General features: G+C 33.6%; 1 protein-coding gene across 1 annotated transcript in view; it reads left to right on the forward strand.

The window, feature by feature from the left end:
- The window catches only part of LOC143237898 (cytochrome c oxidase subunit 4 isoform 1, mitochondrial-like), a 44049-nt gene that overhangs the window by 15632 nt on the left and 1472 nt on the right, over positions 1-26945 (forward strand). The window contains exons 2-3 of the mRNA XM_076477613.1: positions 3124-3408; positions 16724-16855. Of these exons, the coding sequence (XP_076333728.1) occupies positions 3135-3408; positions 16724-16855 (406 nt within the window). The 5' untranslated portion in view covers positions 3124-3134. The remainder of the gene's footprint in view (positions 1-3123; positions 3409-16723; positions 16856-26945) is intronic.

A 26945-nucleotide genomic window follows, 5' to 3' on the forward strand; every position in this document is an offset into this window, starting at 1 on the left:
AACCTTTTAGTTCCAACTCTGAGTTGTGGAACCTTGGCTGTCTGGTTGGGGTTGTCCTGTACTGACTATCACTCTTATCCTATTCTATCTTTGATACCAGAATTAGGTTCCAGGTGAAGAGAATATCTCTTCTAGATGTAGTGTAGTTTCTTTCTTCTTCTGCCATCTTTATCTTGGTACACTTTTTTCTATACAGACATTTTATGTATGAACTAAGCATGCACCAGCCCTTCTACCTTTTCAGTGTGGGATTCTAGCTGTATTGTCAGTGGAGGTATGTGTGCTTTGGAAGTTAACATTTTCCTAAACTGAAAATGTATTTCCAGTAACACTTATCTTTACTGACACTCTTCCACCCAATCTCCCCACTAAAACCTGGCTTACTTATTTAAAAAAAAAAAATATATGTAAATGAGGTGCTTATACACAGTACCTTGATGGAGTACACATTGAAGTTGGTGGAGAATTTTACAAATTAAAATTTGTCAATGGCATTCAAAAGTGGCATAAAAGACTTCAGCAAGTGTGTTAAATGTTTAGATGAGCAAAGAGTGGAAACCCAAGAGTTCAAGAAATAACTATATTGTCAGTAGAGTTAAGTATTATTGGAAATACATTTTTAGTTTAGAAATATGTTAACTTTGTTTCAGAGGTCCCTAGGTAGTGCCCATATCCCATCCTGGTTTCACTTTTCTGCATATCACAGTCATATCGTGTTTATTTAATAGTAATTACACTTTTTTTAATAACAATACATCAAGTAAGACTTTTCAGGCTTAGAGAGTAATATAGGTAGTAGAAAAATATTCTGGTTAGTGGCATCATCATTTATTTGATGTTATTTTTGAGTTTATCATATTTCAAAGTCATTATCAACTCTTTCCAAACCTGAAACTGATCTTAGGGCAACTAGGAAACCTCTCCATTGCTTTCAATCATATGCTCATTCTTCAATCTCTGTTATGTTCAGGAATTTATTTCTTACCCCTCCTTCTATTGTTCTATACCAGGTGTGTTTTGGTTTTCCTCTATGTCTTCTTGCAATTGGCCTGCAGCTTATAGCCCAATATTTGTCTTGGTAGTCTTCTCAGTTCTTTCATTTGAACATACCTCTACTATTTCCATTTATATAACTTGAGCTTTTTTTATTACTGGTTGTTTTCTTCTTCCCTTTACTTAATATCTTTTCACCCATGTGATAAAAATATCTGATCATCATTCTTTTTTGAACAATTTAAAAATTCAGTCTAGACTCAAGTCTTGGTAAAGTCTTGGCATTAGGTAAACCTGCATTATTCCATATTTAATTCTGTTTACTGAAAACAACTTGTATTCTTTGTATATCTCCATCAACACAGTCAGTACTATCAAGATATGTAAAGGTATCATAAACTACTTCTATATTTACAATGACCTGATCCAAATCATTAAATCTTTAAGTTTGGTCTTTGTTTTATCAGTATCAATTGCTAAACCAGCCCTCTGAGTTTTATGTGTCAATGTTCAGTCATTTTAGCCATTATTGGTTTATCAAGACAAACATACATCATCAATATTTTCTAAATCTTTTACAAAGGAATGCTATTAAACCATTCGATACCACTATTTGTATGATCAACTTTCCTTATTTTCCAATCCATACACTAATGTTGAACAAGAGTAGTGATAGAATATCACCCTGATTAACTCTAGAACCTTGAATCACTCCATATTATCTTGACCAACTTGGACACAATTTTCGAATTCCTCATATAGCATACTTATCACATGAATTATCTATTTGGAAAATCCATAGCATTGAATTGTAATCCACATTTATTTCTGACCTGAAAATAAAAGTAGTTTATTTTCAGTTTTGAAAAGGTCTATTCTATTGTATTCACCTTCAGAAGCTCCCAGAGCATATATCCATTTCTTTTGCAAGTTTGAATTCTGGATCCCAGAGAGTCCAAACATATTTCAGGAACCAAACTTTATACAGTATTTTGAAGTAATAAAGTAGTTTGTCTGTGGCAAGACTTATTTTCATTGAGAATGCAATTACCTATCAGAGTAGGTTTCACCTCATTCCCTATTTCTGTAACCAGTCAAGTTAAAGTAAGCAAATTATTATGTCACAGTACCCAAAACCATATTCAAACAATGCACCTTAAAAAAAAGAACTTTTGAATATATTTTGTTTCAATAAATTATTTTCATTTAAATTGATTTCAATTAAGATTATTGTTAACAAAAATATTGCTACCTAATCTGACCTGCCACCATTTTGAAAGAATGGGTCTTAGGTAACCAGTAAAATGTTGTCACTTTCTACAGTGGTCTTCATGATTTATAGTTGAGAGTGGTAACTGCCATAATCAGCTCAATTTAGTTGCAAAGAAGTATGCAAATAAAAAAATTAGTGAAGATGAAATTGACTGCATATATAAAGTGGAATCTCTCAAGAAATTTGTACTATTCCTATAGTCTCACATGACAGTAATTATAGATAAACAGATTTATAAGCATAGAAAAGTTTTATTGGAAGTGGAGCATAGTACATGTTTTGACAGAACATTGTTCTGTCTTATTCATATCCATTGTTAAATAAATAAGAATTAAAAGAGTAAAACTTTTGTCAGTTTCAAAAGTTTTCTGTTTTAAATGTAGCCATCCATAGTGCATGCATACAGGTTTTTCCTGTCTGTAAAAAAGTATACTTGTTGCTGTATACAGGTCTTTTTCAGTCAATGCATTTTCCAAAATACTTTTACCTATTATTTGCTACCTACTGTATACCACAACTATTATTTAAAACTAGACTTAGTCATAATATCTAGAAAATTTTGAACTTCAGCAATAGTTGTGCATGGTTAACCTTAAATATTTTGGCTTTAAACAAATAGAAATTGTAAATGTGTCATTGTATTTTTGAATGTAACAAATGATTGACAGAGCTTCATAAATTTTCTTAAAGACTTTTGTTCGTAGTTTTTTACTTTTATTAAAATTTTAAATTTCTATTCTTTAGTTGACTTTGCTAATTATGGTTTTGGAGGAGGAAGTAAATAAAACTTAATTTTCCTTTATCATATATATTGTATTTTGTTATTTGATTAAGAAACTAAACTTTTTGATTTTCAGATATTTCAAGGATGGCTGGTTATTTACTTAAAGTGGCAACAAAACATTTACCTTGTCGATATGTAGTTTCCAGAATAGTCATCCCTTCAGTTGCATACCATAAAGAGAGAATAGGCAACCGGGAAGTTGTTGGATTTGGCTTAAACGGAGAACCAAGCTATATAGACAGGACAGATTTTCCAATGCCAGCCATACGTTTTAAAGAGAATTCTCAAGAAATATCAACTCTTAGGGAAAAAGAAAAAGATGACTGGAAGAAACTTACAATGGATGAAAAAAAAGCATGTAAGCTTGAGGAATTTAAATCTTCTGTTTCAGAACTTTATTTAGAGAAAAGATTAAATATAGAAATTTAGATTTTGTGATTTGTGGAGCTTGATTTTTAATTATCAATTTTGTTCCTGCAACTCTGTCTGCACTGCTGGTTAAAAGTGCATGTCACAACCTTTTACTGATTACATACAAAAATTCACTTAAATTTATTATTCATGTATGTTGATAAGCTTGGCATCAAAATTTGATTTATAATTTATATTTTAATAATATCCAAGTTTTAATGTCTTAATTTCTAAAGTAATTAGTAAGAAAAAATATATTCTTCTCTGTGTCCTATGACACATCTGTATTCTAAACTCCCTTTTTAGATTTTCTTTCTAATCTTATATAATTTTCTAAGTGCCTAAGTAATTAGAAACAGATGTTATAGAAATTGACAAGCCAGATTATAAATTTATAACCTCCAGTATTTTTAATTTATTGAGATATTAAAAAAAATTGCCAAAGTCCACATGACATGCCACTCCCACATGATTTTGTCTTTCAAAAAATATTTGTAATTTCTCCAAGGTTGATCATGGATTATTTATAACATATTGAAAAACCAGTTTTTGTTTACAGAATTCTGTATACTATTATTTCATTTTGACATCTTTAAGTTAGATAAAATAGCCTCAGTTGCATTGTTTGTGATCATGTTTTCTGCTCTGAGCAGTTAGATTTTTTAAACCTATTCATAGCTTTGTTAGAAAGCCATTCAATTTTAGTGCCTAATGTTTTTTGTTGTTGTTTTTTTGTCATGCAGAATGCATAGTTGAAAGGAATGTAGTGGTTCTTTTGGAGAATCAGTAATGTATTAAAAAACAAATAATGCTAAGGAAGTATGCTCTCCAGTATAACTTGCTTTTCCTTGGGTATATTTTTTATTTCTTGTTGTGTGTATGTATCATTGTATGTGTGTTTTATATATATATATATATATGTGTGTGTGTGTGTGTGTATATATAGAGGAAATGAAAGAAACTAAACAAAAAAAATGGCCAAGGCCTGCATGAGCTAACTTCATATGCTTGTAATTATCAGCTGTTTGCATCAAATTTTGCAGTTGTGGGTAATTTACTTGTCATGCTTTTAGATAAGGTGTAAAGAAATAAAATTGAAACAAGAAGATGTCAAAAGGCTGTTACAATAAATAATTGTAGTTTTCAATTGTAGTCTGTGATCATTTTAGAATATGCTTTTACTTATGCTGTTTATTTAGTTCTTTTCTGTCTTATCAATACTGACAGGCAACACAACATATAAAGAAAATTAAGGGTACAAAAACCATACACAAAAAGCATAACTAGTTTGTTAGTAATAATGAAATGTCTTTTTCTATGCCTTTAATCTATTCAAGTAAGATACTTACGTTGTCTGCCCTGAACTTTTCTCAAACACTACAAATTTCATATCACCAAATTAGGAGTTCAGATTGTTTATTGGCTTTTCAATTCAATATCACCTTATTTTCTTAGTCAAACATTTCAATGTAATGATCATAGTACATGATAGCACAATATCATTCTCATCACAAGATGACTATCTTTAATTTCAGCTTTAGGTTTTTTTATTTCAAAGTATTTAACACAAGAAACATTTATCTACAGGTAATTTCTTTTATAAAAATTAACTTCCAACAAGGTATCTTATTTTTGCTCACATACTTTTCTTGTTCAATGCTACTCTCTGGATTTTTTTTTTCACTTTTCATGGTTTAACTGATTCTTTTATGTAAATTACTGTGCAACAAACCTTCACAAATAGTAGTACTACACACCAACACGACTTCCTCCATATTATTATTCTTAACTATCACTTCTCAATTGGCAGTGTTTGTGTTCATGTTTTCCTCAGGCTCTTTTCAGTTGTTTGTTTTCTGTATCTCTCACCAATCTTCATTATTTATTATACAATAGTGATATTTGTAAGTTATTCTGAAGTGGAGTGATTTCATATTTCTAACCAGTTACAGAACTTAATGTGTCATTACATACATGTTTCCACTTTTTATTTATCAGGTTATCCCATAAGCAATGTTCAAAAATTTAATACAGAAAGTGCATTATCATTTCTGTCTTTGTAGAATGCTTTAATGACTAAAATATGTAGTAGGACATGTATAAAAATGTTCAGACAAATAAAAGAATCTAACCCAACTCCACTTTTTCAGATCATTAATCAAATAAATCCTTATGAAGATGGATGTGTCTGACGAGCACATTAGGCATATAATGTTTTATGAGTTTAAAAGAGGCAATAGTGCAGCAGCAACTACAGGAAACATTCAAGGTGTTTATGGTGCAGAGTCTGAATGAAAGAAAATGCCACAGGTGGTTTCAGAAGTTCAGATCAAGTGACTTCATCTTATTAATATGCCATGTTCAGGTCATCCTGTTGAGTTTAATGATGACATGCTGCTGGCTGCACTTGATGAAGATTGTGCTGTAACAGTTGAAGAACTAGCACAGAAGCTTAATTCAACCCATTTTAACAGTTCACCATCATTTGCAAACAGCATGGAAAGATGTCAAAACTTGGAAAGTGGGCCCCCCATGATTTGACAGAAGCCAATCTGAGAGCAAGAGTGGACATTTGCACTTTCCTGGACTTTTGTGAACCTAGCTTACCTTTTTTGGACAGGACAATGCCTGGAGATAAAAATTGGATATATTATACAAATGTTAAGTGCTGCAGATAATGGCTCAGTGCAGGTAAACTGGCTAAAGTGCAGCCCAAAATGGACCTCCACCCAAGGAAAGTCTTGTTGAGCATTTGATGGGATATAGTTGGGGTGACCCACTTTGAGTTCCTGCCACTCAATGTAATGATTACATCAGACTTCTGTTGTCAACAGTTAGAGTGCTTGAATGTTGCACTAAAAGAAAAGAGGCCTGCTTTGATCGGTGGTAAAGGTGTTGTGGATAATACACTGTCCCATACAGCAAGGATCACATCTACAAAGATTGAAGAACTAGACTAGAAAAACTTCCAACACCCTCCTTATTCTCCAGACCTTGCCCCATCTGATTATCATCTATTCTGCAGTTTGCAGAACTATCTTGATGTAAAAGAGCTTGGAATGCATGAAGGTGTCAAAACTACTCTATTTACATTCTTTTCCTCCAAACCCCAGGAATTTTATAGAAGTGGCATTCATAAGCTTGTGAATCATTGGCAGGAAGTAACTAATAATAATGGAATATACATTATTGATTAAATAACATTAAAAGCATTTGAAATCCCTTCTGTTTTTCTGAACCTAAAATCTGACATTACTTAAGGGATGACCTGATATTTCTCCCAACATGGTTGTTTGGTTATTCATTTTGATTGTCAGTGTTATATGTCTATATAAACCTACTTAATTTTACAATATGACATCTGTTTCATTTACATTATTATTTATCATTTATGCTTCTTCTATAAACATTGTTTACGTGAACTCTTGGAGCCAGGGTATGAACAAATTTCTCCCAATGTTGTACACACTGTTGTTAAGTTATGGTTTTTAAATTAGAACGTAGTGATCTACTTCCTGCACAGTTCAGTTAACCCATCACAAAACATTTCATCCACTTAATCATGTAGCGCTTGTACTTTAGTGGTAGAATAACATTAAGGTTTACTAAATCCTAGCTTTTCCTTCATGCATGGCTGCAATACTATGTTCAGATAAATTTGTGAGGCCAGGTTTATTGCTAAAAATATTGGTATATTTCAACACAAGTTGCTTTAATTTTTCACAGTCTTTATTTACTCTTTAAATTTGGACATTGTAATTCTTCAATCAGTACCCTTCTAATCTTAAAAGTCATGACACATTTAATTCAAGAACATTTGTGGAGTCATAAAGGGCTGCTTTGTTTTCCTGTATGAACCCTACTCTAGTAGGAGAAGATATAGTCAAACCTTTCTAATGAAAACAAACATTGGTCACACACAGTGACTTGTTGCATATAGTTTTGTTTCAAGATGTCCTAAAAATTGACAGTTTATCATTTCATCTGCAAGATACATTACATTTGCTTTAACTTTTAGTAGAAGTGTTGGATTATTTCTTGTGACTTGTTGCCATATATTTTAAATAGTACTGAATAATTTGACCCAGTATCTATATGACCTACTATTTTCATGCAATTAATTTTTAGGGTTAGATGTGGCATATCCATTTTAGTTGTTGTTAAAGAGGTAAAGAAGGATTTTACTTTTATGGAACTCACAATCTCATTCGTTGATCCCTGCTGTTATTTCCTGACCTCCGTCTTTCATTTCTTTGTTCCTTATTTATATTTTTTATTTTCTTGGAACAGTTCATAGATAATCATCCTATTTGGTTACTAGTATATTATAGCACAAATCTGTTATGGTGCTCAATTTTAATCACTTCACTATTAAATGTTTATTATTCCAGTGATGCTCATATTGTTTAGTAAATTTAAGCACATCAACAATAGATATAACAAAGCAGTATTCCAAGTATGTTAATAAACATTCAGTGTGGTATTGTACAGTTTTTTAAATAAATGTCTCAACTCATTCCTCTGATTTAGCATAGTACTTACAAAAGTTTTTAATCAGTTCAATATTATCTAACACCTTTGATACAAATTAGTCAGTGTTTCTTTAATTTCTCCCCAGTTTTCAAAAGCAGTTGCTGAACCCAAAGCCTTCTACCATTCTAGTATCCCTTCCCTCAAACAAGAAACTGCAGTTTCCACCCATTTATTCCAAGTCTCTATTAATCCTATCCATTTTATCCCCACCTTTTTTTACTGTTTTTCTTATCCTATTGACTGTCATATGGGGCATTATTATTTATAATAATATAAAGAACTATTATTTGCCTGGTTTTTTTAGTAAGGTATAAACATGTTTTAAAAAACCTAAGTGTTTGGAAAAAGGATCATGATCACCAAAACCAAGGAATTCTGTTAACTAATGGTTTACACGAATAATCTACACAATAACTGTCTATGGTTAATTGAGAAGAGAAAATTATCTCTCTGTTGGTTATATCTTCATCATCCTAGTAAAGACTAATAGCAAGGAGTACAAAAAGAAAACAGAGAAGGAGGAAAGGGGCTTCACTAGTAGGTTTGATGAATTTATTGATATCGTGGCAAATTGCAAAGAGAGGATTCAGTGATTTAATTTGTACATTAATTATTTGTCATGTTTCTAACAGGTTGACAATGGTATCAGCACTTCAAACACAAACCTATGCATGTTATGTTTTTTGTAGTTTTACAAAGTTATATTCAAATTTAATTACACATCCTTGTTTTTACTGTATGTCAATAAAATTAATGTCAAAATGTAATGGACATTCATATATATTTTTTTTTTATTTTGTTATTTGAAAAATAAATATTTTTCAAAAAATTTCTATCTTTGTTGTTTCATGTGATGTATCTGTGTTCTGAATTCTCCTGTTTTAGTTTGTACAACTTCATTAGCAATGCAACTGTACTGTCCAACTTACGGAGTAACAATCTAAATAATCCAAAGATCCAGTGTGCTGTTTCAGTGTCCTAATTTCCCCACATAACAAAATATTAATACATTTTCTCAACTTTCAAGGCAATTTTCAAAACAATGTAATTTTAGTTGATGTACATGTTTATAATAAATAGAAAAAACTTATTTTTATAGCAAAACTGCAATAGTCTTTTTGAAATTCATGGCAAAAGATGTTAACTTTAACTTAATTATATTGTTGTTAGAAAGACAGGTAAATTAAAGTTATTTGTGGATACACTGTTTTAGTGAATTATATATTATTTTAATCTAAAATGCATACTGGAAAGGTGCACATTCTTTTTTCTGTGAAAGAACAGAAAATTTTAACTAGACTAAGCTTGCTAGGCAATAAATGCACACAGCAAGTAAATATATGGAAATCCACTAATGTATTTTCACTATGATTTATTACTTTTTAGAAATGAATAAACTGTATGTCATAGAAACCAGGCAAAAAACTAAAAAATAAATTACCTGTGAAAAGATGAACTGTTGTTACAAAACTTGTCTAATGGAAGAAGAGGAAAGGTATTTTTGAAAAGATATACTTACATTTCTGTACAAAGTAGCTGCTCTTTGTGCATCTTTCTTTGAGAGTTTGTGCATGCCACTAGCCTTAACACTCCTACGAAAAGACGTTTCTAGTCCTGATTTCTCCAAGCCCGTTCCCCTGGCTGTGGTTTCACTAGATAGTAGATAGGGACAGTGGGAATCTCATTAATCCATTCATTAATGGATTTAAATGGCAATATCATTTAAATACAAAATTATTAGCCTAATAATAATAACCTTTCAAGTTGCTCTGGGGCCTATTAGGCCCCACTTTTCGTAGGAGTGTTAAATTATCTCCCACCTAAGACAATTTACAGCTTGAACTGGAAATGTTATTATTACTACCTCTTTTATCTGTGGTGGCCACTGGAGACTCGCTGACTATGGAAGAAATTACTGCCATAGTTCATCCAGCTCTGGTAACTTTGATGCATTTCTTGTCTCTCTACGTATTGAGACCAATTTTTCTCTTCTACATCTCTTTGTGAATTTAATTATAAAGGTTTGTTTTTTATTGTCCCTTTTTCTTGTATCTTTTCTTGTCATTCCTTACTACATGACTGTCACTCTGAAGATTATTTGGTTTTTCCTTCTTCTCCAAGTCTGAATTCTGGGGATATATGGCCAGACTTTTTCAATACCTTTGTTGTGTTTCATCTTCTGCCTTATCTCTGATTGTTTGGTTCCTCTGTTCTAGGATATGTTGCTCTTCTCTCTATCATTTCTCTTTTTCATTCTCACTACCATGACCTCCATCTTGTTGTTTTTCTTTGCCCTGAAGACTTTGCTAGTTGTTCCAAATACATTGGTGACTTGGGCTGAGGCTGCCTTACAACAGTTTTCCCTTTCTTCCTTTGTTTTTTTGTTTCTCATAACTTTATGGGTCCACTTTCATTCCTCAACCTCATGAATCCTTCACTTGTCTATTCTTGTTTTTTGTCCTTCTACCACTTCTTGCTATCCCCTTGCTTTTTAGGGTTAGGTGGAGTCTTTTTCAGTAGCTTCCTCCCCATTCATCTGTGAGATGCAAATCATCTCAACACATTAATTCTTTCTCTCTCTACTTCTTACAGAAGAGGTTTATTTTGGTGGCTCTCAATTTCTGGAATATTTTGTCCTTTTATTTCAGTCACACATGAGGCTTCTTCAACAAAATTTTGAACAACCAGTAGAAAATCTCTTGTGATCCTCTGTCCTCTCTCATGATGTACTATCTTCTTTTCTCAAGGATCTATTTTTGTGGCTGGAACATGCCAACTTTGTGACTTGCATCCAATTGCTACCCCTGTTTATATTTCCACCTCTTCTTTCATACTTCTCTTACTGGTTGTGATGTATCTCTAGACATCTACCTCAATGTTTGGTCTTCTGTGGAACATTTATTTCATACTACTGTTCTGGAAAAATTGGTTGCCTTTTAGTTTGTGTTCGTGTTATCTGCTATGTACTGAAGACTACTTGGTTATAATTCACTCTTACAATTCAGTGGTTGTTTCCAATATCAATTATCAGGATTGGAAGTGTTCTAGTTACCTTTGCTTCTGCACATTGGTGTTTTTGTTTTGGACCAAATCACATAAAGTTCATCTGATAGCTTTTCATGTCCCTGGAGCTGTAGACTTGGTACCAACTCTTTCATCTGGACAGGATTTTTCTTACAGAGTGGTCACTCTGCCTTTGAGTATTTTGTAGCATTTTTCCTATTTGGGTATGCCAGTAATCACTGTTTTTGCCACTCTGCTATATCAAACTTCCCTCTCTTTCGGTCTCTGATGCCTTACCCAAAATTCTGGCTGTGGATGCACTCAGCCTGAATTGCAGTGATCTCTATGTATATGTACCCTCCTCTTTGCCTTCTCCTATGTATCCTGGCATTAATTTGTGACACATCTTGTTATGTCCTATTGGTAGAGCACGGTCTTGGTTTCCTCTTCTTCACTGCCTGATATCCAAGGCATCTCTTCCTTTACCTCCACCTCTCAGTCACTTTTACTCTGACCATATAAATCTATTTTTCACTTAGGAATGTCATACCTTTTATGTTCACTTGTGGAATTGTCTGGCCCATTTCTGACAAGTCAGGTTTATTTGATTTTATGGACCTTCTTTTATGTCACTATTGTATTCTCTCTATCAATGAAAGTAGCATTTTTTGTCTCTGGTTCATTCCTTTCTTTTTACCAACAGACCATTCTACTATTGTTCATCTTTCAACCTTCTTTATGTAGTTCTTTACCAAAGTTTGTAAATTTCTACACTTGCAGGATATCAAGAAGCTTTGTTGATAATGTTTTGCTACAGCTCTGTATTTTGTTCCTTGTATTTTCCTCTTCATTTCAGACCTTCCTAATTCACTGTTCCCTTGTCTGATTTCTTTGTACAGCTAAAATATTGATGTGAATCTACATGCTCTTATGTAACTAGGCCATGTTTTTAGTCCTAAGCCACTTGCTTCTTCTACTATATCATCTTAAAACCTATTTTATCTCCTTGCTGGTGATTGCATTATGTGTTATATTTGTTTAACATATAATACAGATTTTATTTTCTAACTGTTCACTTTTTTTTTTTTGTTAGATTTGGAGGGAGATCTTATGTTTTCTCTTATATGTCATTCATAATTCTTGGTCCTCTCTGGTTGTATTGACTCTGAACACTTTCTATGTCCAGTTCAGGTATTCAGGTATTACTTGACACACACAGTTTTATTTTGGGATTTCTGCATTTATTTTTGCCATGGGACTTTTCCCCAGGAGTCTCCTTTCTTCTACACTTACTGGATGGATTCATCAGTTCATTTGAGCCACATATTTCTCACTGAATGGAGATGCTTATTGACATGAAATCTGCCACTTGACTCATTCGCTGGCTTCGTACTCTTGACAATACCTGGAAAAGGTCCTCCAGGCTAAAGTATGGACTACCCCAACACCTTCAACTCCTATGATCTCTACTTTATGATAGGTTCTTGTTCCTCAGAATATTATCTTCATCCAGTTGCCCTTCTCTCCTCTACCTACCATCTTTAACACATAACTCTATTATTTTCTTAATGTTTTTGCTGTTCCCCTAGCCTCTTTTTATAATCCACCCAATGGCCAGTATTACCTCACAGAATATACTTACTTCCCTAAAACTGCATCATGTCAGGGGTAACAGAGTGTTAAACCCATTTGCCATAAGTCATAAAGTGCTCACTGTTGAGATGTTTTCCATATAACCACTGTAATGGACTATCATGGGAAAAAAACCAACACTGTGAGACTGTCTGCTCATGTTATTGGCTTTTCTTATATTGGATTTTCAAATTAGGTATTGCAGAAACCCATTATGTTTTCTCTAGTAAAATACCTTTGAGATGGATAGGTCCAATCAGGTCTGGGAATCCAGTGTCTCTTCAGTTTTCCATTGGAGTATAGGAAACTCTTGCAACTCCCAGTTCTTAGCTACTTGAGTGGTTGCCTTGGAAAACTTCTCACCAGTTATGCAATCCCTTTAGAGAAAGTTTGAGAGGACAACACTGTGCAATGAAAAGTAAGGCAGAGGGTGTCTCTGTCAGTGCAGTACAAGTCAATTCCCCAGTGGTTTGGCCAGCTGGAATGAGAAGTGTTCTTAATCCTTTTGATGCAGGTCACAGGTCAAAAACCATGTAATTTCATTTGTTGACTTGAATTCAAAATTGTATTAAACAATTATTTTGTGAATTTATCTCCTTAACTTTGGTATCAAACTGTAAATTATAATTTGAATTTTTGACATTATACATTATTTAATTTCTTAATTTAAAAGTAAATATTAAACAAAAATACCTAAACATTGATTTTTGTGTGTCACATGGTATTTTAAATGCAACACTGGTTCAAATTAGATGTGCCCTCCTCCCTGGTCACTTCTGCTTTTTTTTAGAAGCAGTCTTTTATATACACTTACTTCTATATATGACATGTAAATAAATCAGAAGCTCAGAATATCCCCTTAGTGATTTTCTGAGCCATCTTCAAGTATAATGCCATCATCTCTCTCTTTCAAGACAAACTTTCATTACCGATAAGTTGAGTCTTTAGTTTGTTTGTGATTTTGTAGTTTTTTTTATGCAAATGCAGCTTGGCCATTAAACTTGATAAATTTTAATATTGTTATATTATGAAGTAATTTATGATTTTTTAGTTATTCATATATATATAATCCTAAAAACAATTATTTTATTTCACATCCTTTTTGAGGCTTAGCAATCTAAGACAAGCAGCAATGAGCACAAATGTCATAATTAGAAGAGATCATTTTGTGCTTTATTTCTTTATTTACTGTTCTCTGTTTAAAGAAAAGTTTATGAACTTGTTTCTAAATAGTAATAATCCATATGAATATACAATTTAGAAAAAATTGAAATGAAACTATAGTTTAATAAATACTTGTCCATAAAACACAGCCAAGACAGGTCACTTTATAAAAACTAAAAGTTAGTTTTATATTATTGGATACTGTAACATGAGTGCACATGCGCCGCATCATTGTAACTTCTGTATTGTTAGTCAGGCACAGCTGAAAGGTCAATGTAATAGTAATAATAAGTCTATATAAATGTATTTAAGCTATTTAGTCTAAACAGTTGTGTTTTCACTTTATAATCTGTACTCATTCTAGAATACAGTTACAAGAGCAGTCAAATCGACTGAACCCATACACAAAATTTGTTTGTGAAAATAACGTAAAATATAATGTTTTTTCTTTCTTAAGAAATGTTTGATAAAACTATCTGGATATTATAAAGATTTTTGCATGTGAAATTTGAAAAATGTTTAAATGAAAGTTTGCATTTTAATAGGCAACATGAGAAAATAAAAAAGTATGAGCAAAACATTGCTTAACAAACCTTAATACTTAGACTTAATAAAAAATACATTATATTTTGCATATGAAAGACTTGTAATGTTTTTTAGATAATTGGCCAAATTTTGTGAACTTAGGCATATTAATGTAAAAGAAAATAGAATGAAAACTATAACAAGCATAAAATGGTTACAATATTGGCCCTGGGGACCAAGCCTGTACTAAAAGAGTTAAAGGACAAAAAGGGACTATTATAAAGGATGTTCCTATATGTAAGTTAATTGTATGACAGAACACATACAAAACTGTATGATCTGATCATTGTTCTAGCCATACTATGTCTCATGACCATCCAATTGCTTGTGCACAATTACTTTATTAGTCATATCTTTTTCCATCTATCCTGTGACACAGTGGCTCATTTTACCTTTTTGTTTCCATATTTCCATCTGGGTAAGGAATATACCCTGCAAGAGATGAAATTATGACACCACTATAGGAATTTCCCTTTGAATCACCTTCTCTGAAGAGAACTCGTATATATATATTTTTGGAATTGCACCAGCCATTTGACCACATCAGTGTGGGATTCTGCTTTCCTAAATTGTGTGTCACAACATGCACAATATGCAAAGAGTGGTAAGAATATTGTTTCAGACGTTAACATTTCTAAGTATAGAAATGTATTTCTGATGTACACCTCTTTTCACACCTATCTGCTCTTTTTCTCCATTACCAGTACACATTATTCTTGCTTCATCTAAGATTGAAGTTAATTTTAAGTGCTGATAGGGATCTACTGGCATGGAGGATATGTTGCCTTCTTGTTGGTGGAGGGCTTGTCACATGATGATTTTATCATGCACTAACAGTATTCAAATTATGGCATGTCTTAAGTGAGGGATAGCTCAAGGCTGGTGACATACACAAAATATCAAAGGCAGAAGTGCAGAGAACAGCTACTGTATGCAGAGAGGCAAGTATCTACAGAAGGTATATTTCCAAGTAAAGCAGGTTTTAAATCTTATTCTCTTCATGTTTCTCAAGCACTTCTAGAAATAATTTGTAGTTGTCCTTGATTTCCATATAATCATGTTTTGATAATTCAACTAGTTTGTGTTATATGAAAAAAATAACAGATATAAATTTTTGTTTTAGAAATACTTTTAATATTTATTTATTCTATCTCCTATAGAATCTATAGGAGATTCTATAGATTATGAAAATAAAATATAAAAAACTGCAAGAAATTAATTTTATTCTTAGCATGAAAATTATTTTTCTGTACAATGGACTATAATGTTTACCAAAAGCTTTTCAGATTTTATAAAAATACATTAAGTGAGTTCAGAACTGTAGTATTTAGAGCATCATGATTTTCAAGGTTGTGGAAAGAGGGCTAGAGAAGATTTGTTTCTATAAAAGAGAATTCAGAGTGAAGACATATACATGTAGAAATGGATGATGACTGAAAAAGGTCAAAACATTGTTTGCTCTTCTATATAGTTTTCTCTACCCATACCAGCCGTTTTTACTTATACTTTTCTCTACCAATGGGTTTTCTCATCATCACGGAGAGTGCAGACATGTTTAATGATATGTAAAAGAAATATTAAAAATATGTTTAACTTATTTCCCTTTCATAATATAAAGATTTGAATTATAAACTACATTTTTACCAAGTTTATTAATATACATTGTGTAATTAAATTTTGAATGCAACTGTAAGAGGTTGTGACATGCAAACTTTTACAAGAAATTTAAGATGGTGGTTAATCATAAATTTTCAGGTCTTATTTTGATTGTTGTGCAATTGAAAATGTTTCCTATATATATATATATATATATATTTTCAGTGTGAAACACCATTACTTTCTTTTTCAGCTATTCATCATAATCTGGTAAAATGTCTCGTAAGCTATCGTAATAATTACTTAATTTTCTAAATCCTCAGGTCTATATATACTAACTTCTTTTTACCCCATTCTCACAAACTTTTTTTCTCACTCCCTCACACACTAAGATAATTGTTTGTTTTTTTAAATATTTCTTAATGTTTTATGTCCCTCAACACACAAAATGGATTGTCTTCTTAACTATTGTACACTTATATTTTGTAACTTTCTGGTCTATGAACAACTTCTTATGTTATTCATACTTGTTTTTCTTACCAGTAAGTCACTCCTTGTCCTTGAATGGACTGTAATGTTGGTATTCTATTTAAATAGATATTTGTAATGATAAGTCAACATCATTTAATTTTAATTTGTAAAAGTGCAGATGTTGAAGCATGCTTTGTTTTATAGGTAACTAGTGAATGGTTTCCAGTTCATTAAAATAAATTGCTGTTTTTGTTCAACCTTTTTTTGTAATGATGAAGTATACAGAGCCAGCTTTTGTCAGACCTTTGCTGAGATGAAAGCTCCTACTGGTGAATGGAAATCTGTACTTGCAGGTACTCTGGTGGCAATGTCTTTGACTATATGGATTTTTGTCTGGATGAAGAAGTTTGGTAAGTTGTAATAGCATTCAGTTGATAACCATTAAAAGAAGTTGTTCTAAATCTTATTCAAATGTATTTTATTGTTGTGCAGTACACATTAACCACTACTGCATTGATTTGCCACTTTCAGATTTATAATGCACTTCATATCAAGTTTCAAAATTTAAGTAGTAATATTTATCTTTCAACAGTTTTTAATCAAAAATATTTTAAAATTGATATTTTGTCATTTTATAACATTTATTTCTTATGTGATTTTCCTTCTCTGTATAACATAAATGGGTGGGTATAACTACAAATAAAGAACAGCTTTGAAAGTAGCTGCTTTTGTATAGAACAGATTATAACCTACTTAAGTTAAAGTCAGCTGAATAAATTAGTTTGTATGACTTTGTGGGAAGTAATTGAATGTAGCTTCTGTAGAGAAGAACAATGGAATTCCAAACCCTATTTACCTCCTTTCCCACTTGTAGCTATTACTCGACCTACAGGGTTTCCTCCTTTGTTCATCTAAGTATTGGTCTGATTTTTTTCTCACTTGCTCCAATCTTTTGTATCCCACTTAATTGCCCTTGATGGTATTTATCTCACGACTTTCTTCACCTACGTGAATGCATCTTCTATATAGGTACTGAATATAAGCACCTAATTCACTTAATGTCATAACTGATGGGTTTTCCAGTATTATGGTTGTTCAGAGATACTTTTAAAGTTATCCATGTTACCTAGTTAATTTTTGTAAAAATAATTTAAAAAACTATTTTATTCCAATTTGCAAGCCAGCTTACAGTATGTTACCCTGAATTATTATCTCCAGCACAGAGACAAATCAGGTCTCTCCTAATCCACATTTAGCATTCCACAATAATCAGGGAATCACTCTCAGTTAAAACTGTCAGGGATCTTATTTGTAGTGAGGAATAAATTTAGTTCTGTGGTGCTCAATCCTCTACAGTTGCAATTGATGTACACCCTCAACATTCTGTAAAGAATTTAGAGTTGCTTTATCTTTGCTTTTGTTTAGTCTGTAGGTGTTTCAGTACCACTACAGTCTGGTATATAATGGTGGATGCAGAAGAATGTCCAATGTGGCTTTGCTTTAACAAAACAAATTTACCAGACAAAATGCTATTTCAATCAGTGTCATTCAATAGTCTTTAAATGACCTACACAAGAGGAAAAAGGACAGGCCACTTTCGGATAAGCTGCCTGTTGCTTGGTTTCATCTGTTGGTTCTTCAAGAGTGTGACCCCTTGGTGTGGATTCCTGTACATGGTGAGAGGACCTCCCAGGGAAGGTTCTGTTCTTTCAGTTTACCTCCTCTAAACATCCACCCACGTGTTTACTGTGCATGGCAACCTGTGAAGGGGAGGAGAGGATCCTGGTGGTTGAGGGTTTTGACCCTAACACACCACTTTGACTTTGAATTTCTGTAGATGGGCAGTCTTGGGGTGGCTCCCCTTGGATCAATCAGCTGGTCCACTTGGGCTAGGATCAACCAACTACCAGTGTTGGATGTTCTGAACAGGTGTTGTGGACATTGTATCTGATGCTGGTATTTGGGTATAGTGCTCACGAAACTCTGGCATTGCTGCAATGTCCTTGTTTGGCATTGTATTGTATACCCTAGTGGGTGGGGTCAGTGGGCACCGAAATTTCTCTTTCTTTATTATGGATACTCCAATTAAAAATCTTAATAAAATAATGCAAAAACAGTCCACAGGTAAACGACCACATCTTGAAGATTCTGAGCAGCGGTCCTCACCATCTGTACCACCTGTTGTACCTAATTTTCTAATATTGCATTTATTTTCAGACAAACCTTTAGAGCAAATGTCTCCCTTTTTCATTCAGAAAGGACAAGAGGGACGTGCTGGCTCTCCAATGTCTGTCAGAAAGCTTTGCTCTGGTGACATTGGTGGAAACATCCACATATCACACACAGTGAACTCCTCTTGCATTCAAAGGAGATTGGGGATATACCTATTGAGGTTACGCCTTATGCTACTTTCAATTTGTTATGAGGAGTTATTGTTAAGAGAAATTTAAAGAATATCCCCAATTAAAAAAACTTACACTGGTTTCTCCACCCAAGGAGTTTCTGCAGTGAGGCATATCTCCACTTGTAAAAATGGAATTATGATGCCGACCAGTGTCCTCATTTTAACTTTCACATCACTGCATCCACCTGCCATCATAAAGGCAAGTTATCTTAATTGCAAGGTAAGTTCATATTCCAAAACCTCTCAGATGTTTCCAGTGTCATCAGTTCAGTCACTCGAATACATCATATCATGGTTACTTACCATGTGTTCATTGCAGTGGCAAGGACCACGATGCCTGTGAGTGTGAAACAGACCCTCATTGCATCAGTTGCAATGGTTCTTACCCATCCTACTTTCATTCTTGCCATAAATGGTTGGAAGAAAAAGAGGTGCAGTGTTTGAAGACAATTCAAAATGTTACTTACCCTGAGGCTCGAAAGTTCCTGTCCACCACTTCATCTCGGATGTATGCTACTGCAGTTCATTCCTTTACTATAGTTGGAGTGCAAACAGATCTCTCTGTGCCTCCAAAAGAATCGTTCTTAAACCATATGAAAAGTCTTTTGACCTCCATAGTTAAAGGAGTTGATGAATCAAAGTCAACACCCATCTTTGTCCCTAACATTCATTCCAGCAAACCCCAAGATCCACTTCTTTTGGTTCTGAATATGGGCATTTCCTCAGATACATCTTCTTCTTCTCACTCTCCAAGATGCAAAACGATCATTTGTTCATGTCCTTATCCCTGAAATTGTCATCCAACAACAAAGGCCTGCCCAATTGACCCAAGGCAGGATCCATGGAGGTTGACAGACCTCTCTTGAATAAAGAAAAAAGACGTGGTAGAAAACAGAAGCACTCTCCACCCAATTTGACTACACATAAATAAAAATGGCCATCTTGATATAATGGAATTGTCGAGGTTTATGTTCTAATCTGGATGACGTCAAAGCACTGATTGTCTCCTACCATCCTGTATGTCTTTCTTTTGATATGAGTGGGAGGGGTTGCTCCATAGAGCGTATGCTCTCAGATCACAACCCTTCTCTTTTCAGTACTGTTTCTTATACTTATTTTCATGCATCTAGTGCTACTTGTGGTCCCTGAGACAAAGTTCTTGAGGCTTATCTTTGACCATAAGCTGACCTTTATACCACACATCAAGCAGCTACAAATCAAATGCACAAGTGTACTGAACATCTCCCATGTCCTTTCTTCCACCACTTTGGGAGCAAATCGATGTTGTATGCTAAAGATATATCCTGCTCTTATTCGATAAAACTGGACAATGGGTCACTGGTCTCTGGCTCTATCAGAACCTAAGCCTTGAAGATGCTGGACTCATTCATCATCAGGAACTTGGGCTCTGCACTGGGGCTTTCTCCCCAATCTCATGAACCTCCTCTACACCTCTGCCATTTGCAACTTTCTTTACTGTATGCTTCGAAACTTTGATCTTTACCACAGCATCCCACCTGGGGTTGTGTTTTTCTTCCTCTCTGGGCCATGCTTTTTCAGAGCAGATGATATGCCATTTTTCCTTTTGGCCTTCATATTTGGGGCAGTTTGATGAATTGGGTCTGTCCTCGGATAACATTGCTGTATCCACTGGTCAGCCCATTCCACCATGGCTTATTACAGTTCCCAAATGTGACCTACCTTTAGGTCATCTGAGAAAAGTAGACACTCCTGATTGAAAATACTGTCTGTTATTTGCTGAACATCTTTTGAACAATACTTCCATTCCTATTTATAGAGATGGATCAAACTCAGGTGACTCTGTGGGCTCTACTATGGTTTGTTGTGGTTCAGTGGTTGCACACAGAATCCCCTCTATAGTTTCTGTGTTCACTGCTGAACTGTATGCTATTTCTCTTGCCCTGGATCACACAGAAGCTAAGCAGTATTCATTGCATTATTTATACTGACTTGCTTTGTTCTCTACTGGCAGTAGAATTGCTTCACGTTAGTTCTCTCCCTATTCTCACCAATATTCAAAACCAACTGGCCCATTTCTCTTTAACATCTTCTTTTATCCAGTTTTTCTGGATACCAGGCCACATTAGTATTCACATAAATGGGCTTACCAACACTGCAGCTAAATCTATCTGCTCTGGCACTACCACTGTTGTGCCTGTTCCATACATAGACCATGGTCCTATATTCAAGGCTTGGCTCCTAGCCAGTTGGCAGTTGACTTGGATTAAGCAACGTGAAAATGAGCTTTTCCAAATAAAACCCTGTATTTAACTTTGGCCATCTTGCTTCTGTAAGCATCAGAAAGATGTTCTAACTAGACTTCTCATTGGTCACAGTTTTTTAACTCATCATTTTATTTTATTTGGGACTGCTGCACCAGTGTGTTGTCTGTGTGACACTCAGGTCACAATAAGCCACATTTTACTGCCTTGCTAGCATTATGACTTTCCACAACTGCACTATTTTCACCATGTTTTGTCCCAGGGTTTATCCATAACGTTAGACAATGTCATTGGCAATGGTGACATTGTCCACGTTTCAAATGTTTTTAGTTTTTTAAAGGCCATTAATCTTTTTAATGATATTTAAGTTTTTAATTTATAAATTCATCCTTTTTTAATGTGATTCCCTTTCAAGAATTAAACTACATCTTCTTTGATTTGAAATTAGAAAATGGCCACACCGTCAAATAATTGGAAAGGCCAACTTCAGGTTACAAAATGCTGATTTTTAAACTTGCCTGTTAGTCATCCGGGCAAGTTATGATAATTCCAGTTATGCTAAAGAAAGTCCTTTGCAACTTGTATTACTGTAGTTTCTCTGTTACTGCTGTAAACTAGATATAAAAGTTGGATTTAATGCTATTTATGTTTTAAATTCGAAAATTAAATTTTGTTATGTTTTACGTTAATTTCTTGTTATGAATTTTAATAATTTTGCTTTAATTTTAACTTTTTATCAGATGTTTGGTGCAGATAACCTAGTTGCTTTGAGCCATAAAATGCCAAACCAACCAACCAAGAGTGTGATGTTTTTGGTCTGTTTCCCAGTTCCTTTTGATGGCTGAAAGGTCTAGGAACAAATTTTTAGTTTTTCTTCATCTGCAGATATTGTTTGTGATTTATGCTAGAAGGTGTACTTCTCAATGACATGAAGGGACAGTTTTGCCTTAACTGACATATTCTTGGAACTTCTTGATTTAGTCTACATCACCAGATCAAAGCATTTTTCATCACTTTAAATAATACATCTACTCCTAAAATTTCATGCAAAGTTTGTAGTTAACCTGAGTAGATCAATGACCCTTGATGAAACAGGATAAATCTTGTGACTTATAACTCTGGAATCATACATTTTGTTTTCCTTTAACTTCAATTTCTTGGAAGATTCTCAAGATTATCAGTTTCATTGATAACAAGCTAGATTGACTGTTAGCATGCATGTTGGTTCAAATTTTGGCTTCTACATTCCTCCCTGTTGTCACTGAAGTTTCAAATTTTATCAGCTCTTAAAGGGGGGTCATAGTTTTGCCCATTTTAGTGGGTCCTGACCCTAACATCAACCCCCTCTATACATTGATAACCAGAATAGATTCTATTCTATATCCAAGGGTTCCACAGCTTGACTTAGAAAATTTCTCTAAATGTGATAATCTTAACCACAGATCCTGGTCCTTGACTCAGGATTAGTCAGTCAATCAGTTCATATATCTTCACCATTATTATCCACCCAATCTGTACAATTTTTTTATCCCACCGATCAGTTGGATATAGAACTTAGTTCAAGGGCTACCAGAGAGGTAGCAAGAGTGTTGTGCTAGTTCTTCCATTGTTTTATTCCTGTCAGTTGTTTGGCTTATGCAGACAGGAAATTGGCATCCATTCATGGATCTTTCTTATCTGTATCAGTACATAAATTTTTAAAGGTTCACAAATTACGACAACCATTTTTGATTGGGATGTAATTAACTTTTATGTGAACAAGAATATATTTTAGCCTTCTCAATCTATCTTTTGATTTCAGTATCTTTATATCCTCTTTGTAACATAGTTTGTTTTAGATCCTAAGTGTGTTTTCTGTAATCTGTTTCAAACGAGCATATTTTCTTTATTCTAAGAGCTTTACTGTAGGCAGTGTTTCATTTATTGTGAGAGAAGTGACAGCTTTTATAGTGAAGGTACTGTGGTCTGTCTTTAGATTTGTTTGTACAACACAGTATGTGAAATTCTGTTTTTCAGAAAAACTGTGGCATCAAGAAAGTTAATCTGCTTAAGCAGGTAATCACAGGTAAACTTGATTGTTTTGTGAGAGAAGTTTGTATATGTGATAAATACTTCAGCAAAACTCTGGAGGATATCCTTGTTCACACAAAAATGAATCACATCCCAACCAGAAATGGTTGTCTTCCATGCAATTCAAACCTGCAATTTCATAAAAACCACTGACTCATTTTCTCACAAGCACAGTTAGAGAAACTTTTAAAAGTATATAAAGAAATCACAGTTTACCTTATACAGTGTAAAAAATTCAACCATCACTATGTAGAACACACACAAACAACTTTTAGAGAATATTTCAACAACTATAATTCTGTTGACACTGAAAAGATCGCCCTGTTCAACAATTTAACCAATATGGTCAATCCATTGATGATGTTAATCTCATTGGTGTTGAAACATAATTTAAAACTAAAGCAGATACAGAAATAAAATAAACTTATTGGACTGCTCATCTAAACACTGTTCAACCTTTTGTAATTAATCTAGATCTTGGAATCAGTGATTGCCCTTCATTGGTTTTATCTCTGTCATAAAAAGAAAAATAACTATTCTTTGCTTATTTGTTTAAGATAATTTTCAGATGTATTTTATAAATTGATTTGTATAACATATCTTTTTCAATCATTCTCCAGATGTCACCTATGTCTTAATTAAACACCTAACATACTTTTTAAATATACAGCAATACCTCACACAGTGCTGCTTCAATCAGTATGGGATTTACTGTTGTGTGGTTTATAATTTGTGACTAATGATTCGGTTAGTACTAAATGATTCACTATAATGTGTCTATATTTATATATGTATAAGTCCTTGGGTCCTTTTTATTATGACTGACATTTTTCTAAACTTTTCTAGAATAATCTCTACAAATTTGCATCACTTGGTTATTCTCGATCTTTCTGCAAGCCTATACAATGTACATGCACATTTATATACTGTACAGTATAAATATGAGCATCATTTGCTTTCAGCAGCAGTCTAATTTCAGCTTTATCTTCTTAAGCATGGGTGTATTGCTTTTTTTGCGATCTTTTTACAGAGATCCCTTTATTATGAGTGAAAAAAGAAAGTGTGATGATACTGAGCCAAAGAAATGTAAATGGCTGATATTAGAATAGAAACTTGAAATTATCAACTGCCATGAAGAAAGCACTTTGTTTACCAAACTTGCATGAGATGAAAAATAAATGAATCATCTGTAAGAAGAATTGTAAAATAAAAGAATCAGTACAAATACTATTGAATGCCTACTGACCCTTTTGCCTTGAAAACATTTGAAAGAAGAGGAGCTCTCTGATGATGAATATGGAACATGTGCTATCAATTTGGATAGAAGGTTGCAATCAGAAGTGAATTCCTTTAAGTCAAATGGAAATTCAAACAAAGCTATGAGTCTTTTCAATGCTTTTAAAGAAAATGTAACAGAAGAAAGCAATGTAGAAGGGGCAACTAATGAAATATTTTTGACAAGCCATGGTTGGTTATTTCATTTTAAATATATGCTTGGGGATGCATAATGTTCACATTGTAGATGAAAGTTCAAGTGCAAACAAAGATGCTACTGAAAAATTTCCTTATGAATTTATAGAAATTATTGAAAAAGGTGGATACAAAGATAACCAAATTTGTAACGTTGATCAAATGGATTTATTTTGGAAAAAAATGTCTTCTACAACTTTTCTAACAGAAAATGAAAAAACTCAGTGAGGTTATAAGGTTTTATAAGATCATTTGACACTTTTGTTAGGTGGAAATGCATCTGGCAATTTTAAGTTAAAACCCCTACTTGTATATTGTGTGGAAACCCCCCTGAGCACTTAGCAGGTGTGCAAAGAAGACTCTTCCACTTGTTTGGCAATCAAATAAAAAAGCATGAGTCACAAAACCTTTGTTTGAAGACTGGTGAAATAGTTATTTTTGTCCTGCAATTGAACATCATTGCAAAGAAAACAACTTGGAGGTAAAGCTTTGTTGTTATTAGATAATGCACTGGGCCATTCAATGGGACTTTGTGTCTTTAATGAAAATGTTAAAATTCATTTTCTTCCACCCAAAACAACATCTCTACTGTGACCAGTGGATCAAGGTGTCCTTGCAATGTTTAAAGCTTATTATTTGAGGTAAACTTTTTACTAAGCAATCAAGGCTACAACTACAGAAGCTGCACTATCTTTGGCTGAATTCTGGAAAAACTACAACATCAGAAATGCTATCAGAAACATCAACAAAGCATGGCTCGAAGTTAAGGAGAGTAACATGAGAACAGTGTGGAAGCATATTTTGCCTCATTGCACAAGCAAGCGATTCCTGCGGCTTCGATTCTGGAATTAGGGATGTTTCCGAAGACATCATCAAATTTGGGCACAATCTTGGATTCAAGTCTTTGGAAGTGGCTAATGTTCGAGAGTGCATTGACGCACATCCTCTAGCTCTCAAAAATGATACACTCCTTAATTTAGACCAAGATCGGCATATGAGGAAGAAGAAAGTCCAGATTGTAACAAGGGTGCTAATGCTGATTCAATCAATGCAGTAGTTTTTCCAGCACATTAATCACACTGTTCGAGGTATTCCTGTATTTAACCATTTCTAAGTTAAAATATCCTTAATGCCTTTTCACATACACTGTTGCCATTGGCTACATTGTACTGGACATGAGATGCTTACAATAGTACATAAAGAAATCAACATGTCCTGGAAAATCAGATGACTTTCATGATGTCACTAAACTCCCTCTATCCATATCACTCATTCAATTACACCACTACTCTCAGTTTACCCTTGAAGAAAAAAGATCCAACTTTAGTAAGCATTTAGGTTATAGGGTCTCTGTTTCTTTTCTGTCAAGACTTCTTGAACCTACATGTTATTGTAACAACAGATATGTTAAGTCAGATGGGAATTGAATTTCCCCAGGATGTAGGTAAGTACTCCTCTTCCCTTGACCCATCACTATAGCATTTATCTCATTTGACTAAGATGGTACAGTCTAAAGCCTTACCTACACTATACATTCTGAGGTTCTCTCCATCTTGGCAGTGGGTAACCATCAGTGCTGGATTTTCTTGATATCATTTGCTGTGCTGTCTCAGTACAAAAAAAAAAAAAGGAAAAGAGTATTCTCTGCTTGAAAAGAGTGCAGTCTCTCATCAGATGCTGCTCCATGGTTTCATAGAAACTATATCCTGTGGGCTTTCCCTTTCTGTTGTTTTCTTATAATTGGCTTCTCCACCATCTTCAATGTGGGATCCCAACTCTTAGTAATGCTTAGAGGTATTCAACATTTCTAAAGTTACAATTTTCCTTATATGAAAATATATTTCAGATAAATACTTAATTGTTTTCATCACCTCCCACCCTTTTTCTCCTCTTCTGGTCCATTTCATTTGAAATAGATTTTCAGGTAAGGAAATTGTTTACATTTACCCGTAAGCTGAGTTTTTCCATCTGTGAATGATTGGAGTTGATTTTTGACTTTTAACTTGTAGTAGATGGCTGGAAGTGATTTTATTCATAAATTAAGGTTGTAGCTGTACAGTGAGACAGTTTTATTACTCTCATGTATTCACACTTTTACCTCTACTTATAATTTTTTGAGTTATTAAAAGTTTGTAATTATTACTATCATGTTTCAGGTATTATTGATTTAAATAGTTGTTCTGGATGGTTTTTTTATTATTTTAATTATTGCTGGTATGTTCTGAAAGTATGGTTTTGGGTAGCTATACCAAGTAATTCTAAAGTTGGTAATTGCTAGATTAAGGTAGCTATTTTTGGCTAGTCTGAGGTTGC

This window comes from Tachypleus tridentatus, chromosome 13 (genome assembly GCF_004210375.1).
Source record: "Tachypleus tridentatus isolate NWPU-2018 chromosome 13, ASM421037v1, whole genome shotgun sequence".
Classification (NCBI taxonomy): domain Eukaryota; kingdom Metazoa; phylum Arthropoda; class Merostomata; order Xiphosura; family Limulidae; genus Tachypleus; species Tachypleus tridentatus.